The sequence below is a fragment of the Eptesicus fuscus genome, chromosome 24 (genome assembly GCF_027574615.1).
Source record: "Eptesicus fuscus isolate TK198812 chromosome 24, DD_ASM_mEF_20220401, whole genome shotgun sequence".
NCBI classification, from domain to species: Eukaryota; Metazoa; Chordata; class Mammalia; order Chiroptera; family Vespertilionidae; genus Eptesicus; species Eptesicus fuscus.
The window spans coordinates 16,145,771-16,158,430 of record NC_072496.1 but is presented as its reverse complement, the minus strand read 5'-3'; the positions used below and the strand labels follow the sequence as shown (position 1 = coordinate 16,158,430).

The 12,660-nt window shown below is 55.5% G+C and overlaps 1 protein-coding gene across 1 annotated transcript in view; it reads right to left on the bottom strand.

Moving 5' to 3' along the window:
• Positions 1–6,844, bottom strand: part of PARP1 (poly(ADP-ribose) polymerase 1) — a 36,299-nt gene extending 29,455 nt beyond the window's left edge. The window contains exons 1-2 of the mRNA XM_054713088.1: positions 6,701–6,844; positions 548–713 (exon numbers count right to left, since the gene is read on the bottom strand). Coding sequence (XP_054569063.1) covers positions 548–713; positions 6,701–6,820 — 286 coding nt within the window. The 5' untranslated portion in view covers positions 6,821–6,844. The remainder of the gene's footprint in view (positions 1–547; positions 714–6,700) is intronic.
• Between the last annotated feature and the right edge of the window lie 5,816 nt (positions 6,845–12,660).

Here is a 12,660-nt window from a genome sequence, read left to right as displayed (position 1 = left end):
AACGATGAGCAGACGAGGCGTGGAGGGTTCCAGGCGTGAGACACACTCGGCCGTCATGACAAATACATGCCCTTGTCCACTTGTCTACAGAACGCACACCACGAGTGACCGCGACCGCACGCTATGGACTTGGGTGAAGACGCGCCCACGCCGGTTCATGGGTCGGAGCTAAGGGCTCCTCCAGTGGCGGGCGCTGACGACGGGGAGGCCAGGCTTCTGTGGGTCAGGGGGAATAGGGGAACTCTCTAATTTTCTGTTTAATTTTGCTATCCACCGAAACTGCTCTAAAAAGCAAAGTCTATTAAAACAACAACTTTAAAGACCACGTTTCAAGCGCCGGGAAAAAGATGTCCTGCAGCCGGACGGAGCCGGTCCGCGGGTGCAGCCGAGCAGCAGGGCCGGTCCCTGTGGGCACGTGAGCATCGGAGGGCGGAGCCTAAGAACGTTCCTGTGCTCTCGGGAAAGGTCCCCTGGAAGCTCCGGGGTTGGGAGTCACGGCAGCGGGGCCCCCCAACCCCCCGTCCACCCCGTGAGGGTGTGTTCGGACCTGCCACGCCGCCGGCCTCGGCCGTCTTCTTCACTTTCTGCTGGTCGTCCCACCGGAGCTCCGAGAACCCGTCCACCTCGACGTCAGGCTGCCAGATGGAGTGGCCGACCTTCCAGAAGCAGGAGAAGTGGTACCAGTGGGGGACTTTGCCATCGAACATGGGCGACTGGAAGGAGGAGAACAGAGGGAGGTAAAGGGACAGTTAGCTGACATCTAACCCTCAGCAACGGAACCTGCCAGCCCTTGCTTTCTTTTCTTATTTTTATTGATTTTTTACAGAGAGGAAGGGAGAGAGGAGAGTCAGAAACATCGATGAGAGAGAAACATCGATCAGCTGCCTCCTGCACGCCCCCCACTGGGGATGTGCCCGCAACCAAGGTACATGCCCTTGACCGGAATCCAACCTGGGACCTTTCAGTCTGCAGGCTGACGCTCTATCCACTGAGCCAAACCGGTTTTGGCAGCCCTCGCCTTCTTATCAGTGAACCCAGGCAGCCTTGCCCTGTCCCCACACGGCCCGGGGAAGCTGCAAACCATGAGAAACAGCAGCAGCACATTCTCCATGTCTCTCCAGGCTCTCCCCCCACAGCTGAGAGCTGCCTGCTGGGCCCGCGCTCAGGACAGGGGACCCTGTGGGAACGGCGGCATTTTGGACAGGACTGTGCCATGTACCTTTGCAACCACACGCCACTGTGTTCCAGTGACACGCGTCACCTCTGAGCACAGTAAATGCACACAAGACGCCTGTCCCGTGTCCTGACCCTGCAGGGTCTGCCCAGGAGTCAGGCCGGACTCAGGGGGCCTGTGCACCCCAAAGGGCCCTGGATGAGCCTCTGCAGTTAGAATGACAAGGAGCTAGTCCCAGGCAAAGAGCAAGGCAGAGAGGATGTCAGCGAAGGGGCAGGCTCGTGGCAGCCAGAGATGTGAGTGGAACGAATTAACTTCCACGTTGGGGCGGACGGGGACGACGGGAGGACACACGATCAGGGAAGCAGAGGCCAGCCAGGGCAGACAACAGAACTCCCGGGCTAGGCCACCAGCTTGCTCGCCACCTTCGGGAACTGGGAAGTGGGGCCACGTGGGAAAGGGGGTTCACCTCACGGCAGGCTGTCCTTCCTGGGAAGCCTCACCATCAGGTTGGTACCGTCAGTGCCAGGCGCTCCCAGGCCTCAGAGCGGGCGACAGTGACCAGCAGTGACAAACCCTGGCATTTACTTGGCCCCTGGCACACCCCACTGCGTCTGGGTAGAAACCAGCACCCCCACTGACACCAGGGGGAGGGGGGCCCCATAAAGGCAGCTCCGACACCGCGGTTCTTTCCATTTCGATGCTGGGTAGGAAGAGCTACTTAAAGACACACCGCGGTGCTGACTGGAGCCGGGAGACCTCAGCACCTACTGTCACACCAACATAAAGCCAAACGTCCGGCAGGTGAAATGAAAAGATGCAGAGCTTTAAAGTAAACGCCACACAGAACTGTCAGGATGGAGCTGCGGGGATGGGGAAACATTGGGTCTCCCAACGAGCCCTCGCCCACCACGGAGCGGCCTCTCTAGATCTAATGGAGGAGGAGGAGCGGCCTCTCTAGATCTAATGGAGGAGGAGGAGCGGCCTCTCTAGATCTAATGGAGGAGGAGGAGCGGCCTCTCTAGATCTAATGGAGGAGGAGGAGCGGCCTCTCTAGATCTCATGGAGGAGGAGGAGCGGCCTCTCTAGATCTCATGGAGGAGGAGGAGCGGCCTCTCTAGATCTAATGGAGGAGGAGGAGCGGCCTCTCTAGATCTAATGGAGGAGGAGGAGCGGCCTCTCTAGATCTAATGGAGGAGGAGGAGCGGCCTCTCTAGATCTCATGGAGGAGGAGGAGTGGCCTCTCTAGATCTAATGGAGGAGGAGGAGCGGCCTCTCTAGATCTAATGGAGGAGGAGGAGCGGCCTCTCTAGATCTAATGGAGGAGGAGGAGTGGCCTCTCTAGATCTAATGGAGGAGGAGGAGCGGCCTCTCTAGATCTAATGGAGGAGGAGGAGCGGCCTCTCTAGATCTCATGGAGGAGGAGGAGTGGCCTCTCTAGATCTAATGGAGGAGAAGGAGCGGCCTCTCTAGATCTAATGGAGGAGGAGGAGCGGCCTCTCTAGATCTAATGGAGGAGGAGGAGCGGCCTCTCTAGATCTAATGGAGGAGGAGGAGCGGCCTCTCTAGATCTAATGGAGGAGGAGGAGCGGCCTCTCTAGATCTCATGGAGGAGGAGGAGCGGCCTCTCTAGATCTAATGGAGGAGGAGGAGCGGCCTCTCTAGATCTAATGGAGGAGGAGGAGCGGCCTCTCTAGATCTAATGGAGGAGGAGGAGCGGCCTCTCTAGATCTAATGGAGGAGGAGGAGCGGCCTCTCTAGATCTAATGGAGGAGGAGGAGCGGCCTCTCTAGATCTAATGGAGGAGGAGGAGGAGCGGCCTCTCTAGATCTAATGGAGGAGGAGGAGCGGCCTCTCTAGATCTAACGGAGGAGGAGGAGCGGCCTCTCTAGATCTAATGGATTAAAACGGAGGCCGAGGCTGGACCTCAAGGACTCCTCACATCGCAGTCCGGTTTACAGCAATGTCGGCTGTTTCCTCAGCCCAGAACTCGCCCGGTCCGACCGGCACTTTCAGGGGTTCCCAGATGACCCTTCCCACGGCTAAGGATGATCCATTTGGCTCTGGCCAGTGTTCTCAGTGGTTAGAGCATCGGCCTGCGTACTGAAGGGTACAGGTTCGATCCCCAGCCCCAGCTGGTGTTTGTGGGAGGCAATCAATTGATGTGTCTCTCACATTGATGTTTCTCCCTCCCTCCCTCCTTCCCTTCCATTCTCTCTAAAACAATCAACGGGAAAAACATCCTCGGGTGAGGATCAATGAAAACCCAATGGCGATCCCGTGGGTGAGGGCTGATCAACGCCTGTGCTGCCCACGCTGGTGCTGGTCGGCTGGTCGTCCCCCGGGGCGGCTGGATGCGCCCTGAAAGGCACCACGTCCCTCCGGCCGCCAAAGGCAAAGGCTGCTCCTGTGGGCCCTCGTGCTGCGGGACGCCCTGGGAGTGCGGAGAGGAGGAGGAAGGAAGGAGGGGGGTCCCTGCTGGGGAAGAGTTCCCCTAAACCAGACAACAAATGGCACCCCAGAGGAGACATGCCTTCTGGCTCTCAAACTTTCACCCAGAAAGACCCGTCCTCGGCATCAGGCCACCTGGTACACACCCGCCGTGGCCCCCGCACACATCCGCAATGGCCTCACCCGCAGTGACCTCCCCCTCCAGCATGGCACCTTGTCTACCCTCCTCTGTGACGTTCACGCAGGGAGGGCCCGTGGCACAGTGGCTTTGCCCCACGTGGAACGTGACTGCGCCCCACCTTCCAGGCTCGGCCAGGCCTCCTCCTGTCCTAGACCTTGGTCTGGGTGCCGTGGCCCCTGCATGGGTGACTGGGCCGTCTCCGTCCAGAGGAAGAACCTCTGACTAAAGGAAAGCTGCACCCGGACCTTAGGACGGAGGATGACATGGCGGGAAGGGAGCTAAGCCAAGGTCACTGGACGGTGGCTATCACTGGGCAGCCGCCTCGCTCTCTCTGTGCACTGAGCCCCTACCCCACACCAGGGTCCTCCGGCCAGGCCACGGCCCGCCCACTCCAGAGAGCCAGGGAGACGTGGGCCCTGACCCTCCCAGGACAGATAACAAAGCCTCCTCCCGCCCTCCCCTCCCCGCTGCCTCGGGCACCGCGGAGTATCAGGTACGTGATACTCCCAGGACAGCCTCCCATACAAATGCTAAAGAGGGCGTTTAAGCACCAGGGCCAGAAGAATGGCTTCTTTCTCCCGGCCCCCACCCTCCCCCAGCCGGCCAAGAGGACCAACTAGACATTCGGAACTAAAACTCTGCTCCCTCATCACAATTAGGAATGACCACACTGACTTTTAATAACAAAGAGCGTCCTTCACATTCAGGTTCCCAGCCGCCCCCTCCCCCCCCCACAGGGCTGGCCCCGCACTGGCTGCACCGGGCTTCCTGTCTGTACCCACCGGGCAGGGTCCTCTCTCGCTGCCTGGTGAAGCCTCGTGTCCCTTCTCAGAACACTTACAAACGCAGCACACGAGACAGATTCACACGTGGGACCCAATGCACGGAAACAGTCACCAAGACGCTGGAAAAGCTTACGGACTACAGTAACCCGTGGGCTTTAAGGCCCCAAGTAACAAGAACGAGCCGCCACGCACATGACTCCTCTCACCTTGAGGCAGTGATGAGCGTCAGTGCTCAGAGAAATGCCCACCGGAGGTGGGGTGAAAATATCTGGCATTACCAGCGGTGACAGAGCGCTGCTGACACGCCTCGGTGGCCGCGCTCCTCACTGGAGGAAGTGAAACCTCCATCTAGAGCAGGGGTCCTCAAACTTTTTATTTTTTTAAAAATATATTTTATTGATTTTTTTAGAGAGGAAGAGAGAGAGGGATAGAGAGTGAGAAACATCAATGAGAAACATGTGGGATGTGCCCGCAACCAAGGTACATGCCCTTGACCGGAATCGAACCCGGGACCCCTCAGTCCGCAGGCCGACGCTCCATCCACTAAGCCAAACCGGCTTCGGCTCCTCAAACTTTTTAAACGGGGCCAGTTCACTGTCCCTCAGACCGTTGGAGGGCCGGACTATAGTTTAAAAAAAAACATCTATGAACAAATTCCTATGCACACTGCACATATCTTATCTTGAAATAAAAAACCAAAACGGCAATAACAACCCGTATGTGGCCCGCGGGCCGTAGTGTGAGGACGCCTGCTCTAGAGGCTGGTGGAGGAGGAGATGCAAATCTGTTCTCTCCAAACTCACAGACCTCAGCCCCTCAGGAGCCCCAGCGTGGGAAGAGAATTCTCAGGATCAGCCGCCGTGCATTCAGGGTATAAAGCTCAGCTGCGTAGTGTGGGGGGGTGCGCTCCTCAGATGGCAGGTCTGCTGCTCCACCCTCAGCTGCCCCCACCTCTGGGAGCAGGACCCCCGACCACGCTCCGCCTGGGCACACATGCCTGGGGCACAGCGCCATCAAGGGCGCCCACCCCCGGACACTGGGCCCCATCACCTTCCTTTTAACCCCACTGAAGCTCCTGGTGCCCCTGGGACCCAGCGCAGGGCCTCGAACCTACCAGGTGCTCGGCCAGTGCTGAGTGATTGGGTGTCAGGGACCAGCTAGGGAAGCCCCCAGGGCACCCCCGTCCTGAGATGAGATAACCCACCACTCATACCCACTCCCCGCCCCCGGGGGCACACAAGTCCCAGCGAGGGCTCACTCCGGGAGGGAAAATCCAGTTCCCTGGACCCTGAATTCCACGCCGGGGCTCCGGGCAGCTTTGATGGAGGTGGGGAGACGGCAGGCGAGACCCAAGACCACAGGAGCAAAATGGAAGCGGGAGGCGGCGGGAACCCCGGGCAGGGCCTGCAGACACCACCTCGGAGCCCTCCAACCCCATGGGCGCCCCTGAAGCCCGAGGGAACCCGGGCAGGGGGATCCCCCATCTGTCCATAAGTCCCCAGGAGGAACCCCGAGGCCATTCTTACTCAAACCGGACAGCTGCACACGGCATCAAGGGCACGCCACTAGGAACCTGGAAAGTTTGGGGAAATGTCATTTTACAGTAAAAAAAAAAAAAAAATCAGGCCCAAGTGAACGCACTGTGCAGAAATGACTCCAACGTGCACAGCTTTGCATAATTAAAAAAAAACAACGAGGGTGAGCGGGTGTTGAAATGACAGCCCAAAATAGCTTCAGAAATCCTCGTGCCAGTCGCCGCCACAGAAGTAGGACAAAACCCGCCAGAACCGGGTCGCTCCGAGTCGGACCCGCCTCGAAAGACCCGCACACGCCCCGCCCCCGCCCCCGCCCCCGCCCCCGGGGCGAATGGGGACAGAGGCGGTTCCTCCTTTTTCTTTTTTACGAAGCAAAAAGGCACCCAGTTCCAGGCCACTCCCCGGGCTTTTCCTGCAAGATCACAGCCGGGCGGCGGGCGCCCCCGACGGGCTCCACGCCGGCCGCGAGCAGCGGCGCCCCCGGCCCCGCGCGGCGCCCAGGCCCGGCCGCCCCTCCGCCGAGCCCGCCCCCCCGGACGCGGAAGCCGCCGCGCACAAAGCGGCCTCCCCGCACCTGCACCATGATGGCCATGCGGAGCGAGTCCTTGGGGATGCTCTCGCTGCACTTCTTGCAGGAGGCGCGCCCGCTCTTGGCGTACTCGACCCGGTAGAGCTTGTCCGAGGACTCCGCCATCCTCCCCTCGTGCCGCTGCCGGTCCCGGAGCCCGCCGCCGCCGCCTGAGGACACACAGCCGCCACCCGCCGCCTCGCCGCCTCGCCGCCCCTCGCGTGCGTGCGTCCGGCCGTCAGTCCGCTCCGCTCTGGAGCGCGAGCGCCCGGAACCGTCGCCCAGCACGTTGCGCCGACCGCCCGCCGCTCGCGGATAGATTGCTGATGCCTGGCGGCGGGCACGCCCCCGCGCACGCGTCCTAGGGGCGGGGCCTCGGCGCGCGCGCCCCCTGCCGGCCGCGGAGGGCGGAGCTCCCGGGCGCCTGCGGCGGCGCGAGCTGGGCGGGCGGCGGCGCTGCGGGCTGAGCTTAGGTTTGCTGGGCGCCGGGAGCTCTGGGAGGAGCGGCACCGCCCCTTGACCCGTTTTGCTGGAAGGCGTGCACGCTCTCCCGATTAATCCGCCTTCATTCCCCGTAACACGCGTGTCCTCTCTCCCCCGAGGGCGGCCCGGCTGGAGGGCGCGGGCCCGGCTCGGGAACGTGGTTGATCTGCCAAGGGCAGGTCCACCCGGCTGGCCCTCGGCGGTCTGCAAACCGTGGGGACGCACACTAACCGAAGTCCAGCATCGCCTTCATGATGGACTTTAAATGCATGAGTACAACCCCCCGGAGTATGAACAGCACCTGTGACTTAGGCGGCAAGTCATCGCAGATGTTTTCCTGCCGCTGAGCACGTGTTGGAGGCAGCTCAGGGCTGTCACGCTCGTCACGACTTGAAGTTGCGGGCGCTAAGACCTGCTGCTGCTAGATCTTGCCATTTAATGTAGAACTACATTTTATTATTATTATTTTTTTTAGTTCATAGCACTACATTCTTATATAATTGATTTCTCTTTCAACCCTATGCAGTGTATTCTGTTTGTTTAAAGCGCAGTGTGCCGTGTTGGAGACAATTCAGCCCTGTTATAGAAGACAAGAAAACAAGCAGGAGGAACGAAACGCATAAAACCTGTTCAGAGCACAGAGAGGAAGAAGGTTAGTGCGTTAAGAGACGCAGATGTCGAGGAGGCAAGCAGAGTATGAGAGGTGGGCCGAGCATCCTAAGTTAGGATTCCGAGGACAAATAGAATAAGTGGATTATGTCATGGATAAGAGCACTGAGAGAGCAACCAAGTCAGGCAGGACCATGACCATTCAGCATCTGGCTTAACAACCCCGCCATCCCTAATGCACGCCGATCACAGTCAGCTGTGTCCACAGCTGGCCCCCTCACTGGGTTTCCGTTCTTGGCAGAAACTCTGTTTTATTCAACTTTTTCCCCCTGTGCTTGCTTGATGCTTGTCATTTAGTTGGCCCTCAGAACATATGCATTTATTCAAATTCCTGTTTTTCAAGCATAGCCTCAATTGTCCCTCAATTGGGGGTGGGGGACTGAGCAGGAGCAAGGAAATGTCCCCTGTGCTCCCCGTATCTGGGGACATTCAGAGATGCCTGAGGAACCCCTGAGCCCCAATACTGTTGTCTTGCTGGGGGACAGGATGTGTGGGAGAGACAGAGTCAGGAGCTTAAGGATTTTATTGTGGTTTCCTGGACAAAAGTAAACAAACACAAACAAGACAATTAAATAACATAGTCATAAATCGAATAAAGGGTGAAAGTTTTTCCTCCCTAGTCACACAGCCCGGAGGCCATCACTCCTCAGTTTATAGTTTGGCCTGTATCTTGCGGGATACTTTACACACACACACACACACACACAGACACTCACACACACACAGAGTTTGAGATCTGACCTTAATTTTTTTAATATCCCAGAGATATCTATTCCTGTCAGAAACAGGGGGTCTTTGAACCCTTTTAACAGCTGTATACAAATTCACAATAGAGATGAACCATACTTTGTTGGTTTGTTTGAAGGGATGATAGTGTCATTTATGTTCATTTATAGAGTTTTCATATTTCTGTAAAATATTGAGATCTGTTCTGTCCAATACAGAAGCCACTAGCAACATGGCTACTGAGCACTTCTGAGGGACAAGTTTGACTTGGGATGGGCTGTAAGTATAAATTTACATTGAACTTTGAAGACTTTGTATGAAAAAAGTAAAGTAAAATATCTCATTAGTAATTTCTTTACATTGGTTACATGTTGAAATGATACTATTTTGGAAACACTGGCTAAATATTGGGTTAAATAAAATGTATTATTAAAATACTAGAGGCCCAGTGCACGAAATTAATGCACCGGCAGGCTCCCTAGGCTTGGCGGGTGATCAGGGCCAATCCCGCCTTCTGGCTGCTGGCCAGGGCCTCCCTTCGTTCAGCGCTGCCCCCTGGTGGTCAGCGCATGTCATAGTGCAGTGATGGGCAACCTTTAGAGCTTGGTGTGTCAAACTTCGCCAAAAAACTGAGCATAACTCGGGTAGTGTGTCACTTTAAGGAAAAAACTAACTCCAAGACTCTAGTTGCAAATGTTTCATCCTCGGGAGCAGCAAATGTTTCATCCTCGGCATGCGGCCGCGTGTCATCAGAAATGGCTACGCGTGTCAGTGCTGACACGCTGTCATAGGTTCGCCATCACTGTCATAGTGAGTGATTTAATTTCCGGTCAAACTCCCAAGGGGACACTTTGCATTTTAGCCTTTTATATATGTAGATTTTGTTTCTTTTTTTAAAAAAATACATTTTATTGATTTTTTACAGAGAGGAAGAGAGAGGGATAGAGAGTTAGAAACATCGATGAGAGAGAAACATCGATCAGCTGCCTCTTGCACACCCCCTACTGGGGATGTGCCCGCAACCAAGGTACATGCCCCTGACCGGAATCGAACCTGGGACCCTTGAGTCCGCAGGCCGACGCTCTATCCACTGAGCTAAACCGGTTTCGGCAGATTTTGTTTCTTTTTACTTTTTAAATATGACTAGTAAAAATTCAAAATTATGTATCTTGCATTGTGTTTCTTTTGGGCACAGCCCACTTAGATAAGACATAAATGTACAGAGCAAAAGATGAAAGTTCTGTTTCATCACCTACCTCCACTCCCCCACCCTGAGTTGTCATTTATTATTATTTTTCCAATGTGTATTTAAGGCTATGTACTTTATCCTGAGTTAAGCCTTGGCTGTAGTCTTCAGATTTTGAATGCGTGTTGTACTTTGGTTTGTTTGTTTGCATATTCCATTGGCGATTTTAATTTTTCCTTCTGTTAATTTCCCGTGCTACCTTTTTGCCCATTTAAAAAGATTCCCCACAATGTTTAAGCTTTGTAGGTTTGTTTTTTTAATGGTGTAAACATGTCTTACTTTATTTCCCTGTTTGCTCCTAACTCCCAAATGCTCTTTACCATGCATTATGTTGCCTGGTTTATTAACAGAGTGAGACTCAAGGAAACATGCGGGTGCCTGAGGGGAGACTGTGGTGGGCGGTTCGAGCTGGTCTGTGCAAGGGTGAGAGGCAGAAAGGCTGTTTCCATGGCTGCCTCCACCCACTCACCTAGCCCTCCTTTCCATTTTCCTTTGGAAAAAACACCCCACAATATAAACATCAGCCTTCTTTCCCCTCCCCCTGATTATATAATACCTTCAGCCTGTAAAAACATTTAAAAAACCCAACACACTACTTTTGAGTATGAGGAAGAATGTGAGACGCCTGCAATTCTGTTCTGTCAACATTTTGGTGATGCTCCCGGGAAGCAGGCGGCCGGCAGGCAGGGCTGTCCGCATGGATGTGGCCCCTGAGTGACGATGGCTCTCCCTCACTCGGAGGACCACCATCCAGGCCTCCTGCAAGAGGAAGACGCGTGGTTTGCGCTGAAGGAGCACCTTGGCCGTGAAGGCCTCATGGGGGCCAGGCTGGGAGACAGGGAATGAATGACCAGGAGGTTCTAGCTGTTGAGTTCAAAACCAAGGCCATGGTTGTGCTGGAGCCAGTGCCTCCCCTCCCCCAGCAGTCTGAGCCCTGGCACCTTTGGGGGCCTCATGACCATTGTTGCCCATGGACCTCAGATGGAACCATTTCAATCAATCAGAGACGTTCTGGTGGGTGGATGGAGAGGGGTCCCGCTTATTAAAAAATACATGTTTTTATTGACTTCAGAGAGAGGAAGAGAGAGGAGTAGAGAGATAGAAACATCGATGAGAGAGAGAGACATTGAGAGGATTCCAAGATGGCAACCGACAGGACGGCAGTGAGGAAGAGGGTGTGAGTGAGTGAGGGAGTGAAAGAGGAGCGTGTGGACGTGTGGTGTGTGTGTGTGTGTCTGAGGGAGGGACGGCTAGATCTTGGAGGTCCTTCAGGGGCTGGCGGACTGAGCTCGCATAGCCGGGCAGCCTCTGCTACTGCTGTGATCTCTCCCGGAGCGCCGGCTCTGCCACAGAGGCTGTGCCATCTTGAAGGAGAGAGCTGCTGTGACTGGGAGCCCAGCCTCAGCTCCACCCAGGATGCTCTCAGACATCACCTGGGATCCTACAGCCATTCGGCCAGAGACCTGCTGCCTGGGCTGCTGACCCACGGACACTGGAACTTAAGCCCTCCCAGCTGAGGGCTGCTGTGAGTTCCGAGGGCACTTCCCTCCCCACAGCCAGAGGCTTTAGCCCCAGGCAACAAGACTGCACATGCAAACAGCTGAGCCTTACACAGCAGCCCAGGACTCTGAGACTGCGCGAGCACAAACAGCTGAGCCTTACCCAGCAGCTCCGGGCCCCACGACCACTCCAGCAGCCACGCGAGCAGCCACTGCCTGCAATCACACGAGAAGCAGACGCCCTGAAACCCCCCAGGAGCAGCCACTGCCTGCAACTACACGAGGAGCAGCCACTGCCTGCAATCACACGAGAAGCAGATGCCCTGCAACCCCCCAGGAGCAGCCACTGCCTGTGACCACGCAGGGAGCAGCTGCCACCCGTGACCGTGTGAGGAGCAGCTGCCCCATGCCTCATGAAGGAGCAGCGGCCTCGCAACCACCTGAGGAGCGGCCACCCTGTCCGTGAGCAGCCACTGCCCCACGACTGCATGAGGAGTGGCTACACTACGACTGAGGAACAGCCACCACCCGCGACCACCCGAGGAGCAGATGCTGCCCAAGATCACCTGAGGAGCAGCTGACACCCATGAGCATGCAACCCGCCACCAAGCCCACCGCTATAACCACAGGCCCTGTGCGACTCGACACCTAGATCCTTTGGTGAGAGCAAAAATGGGGAGACAGAATAACAACCCTCAAAGGAAAGAAAGGGAGGAATCACCAGGAAAGGAACTAAATGAAACAGAGGCATACAATATGTCAGAAAAAGAATTCAGAATAAGGGTCATATAGTTCATAAACCATATGGATGAGAAAATCAACAACCTATGTAAGAATCAGGAGGAAATAAAGAGTGATATAGTTACAATAAAAAACAATATGGAAGCTTTCAACAGTAGACTAGGAGAAGCAGAGGACTGAATTAGCAAATTAGAAGACAGAGAAGCAAAATACATCCAATCTGAACTGCAATTGGAGAAAAAAAGTCAAAAGACAGGAGGAGAGCCTGAGGGAGCTTTGGGACAACATGAAATGAAGCAAAATATGTATAATAGGGGTGCCAGAATGACAAGAAGAGGAGCAAGGGTTAGAAAACCTATTTAAAGAAATAATGTCAGCTCTAGCCAGTTTGGCTCAGTGGATAGAGCATTGGCCTGCGGACTGAAGGGTCCCAGGTTTGATTCCAGTCAAGGGCATATGCTGGGGTTGTGGGCTTGATCCCCAGTGGGGGACTTGCAGGAGGCAGCCAATCCATGATTCTCTCTCATTGTGGTTGTTTCTATCTCTCTCTCCCTCTTCCTTCCTCTCTGAAATCAATAAAAATATATTAAAAAAATAATGTC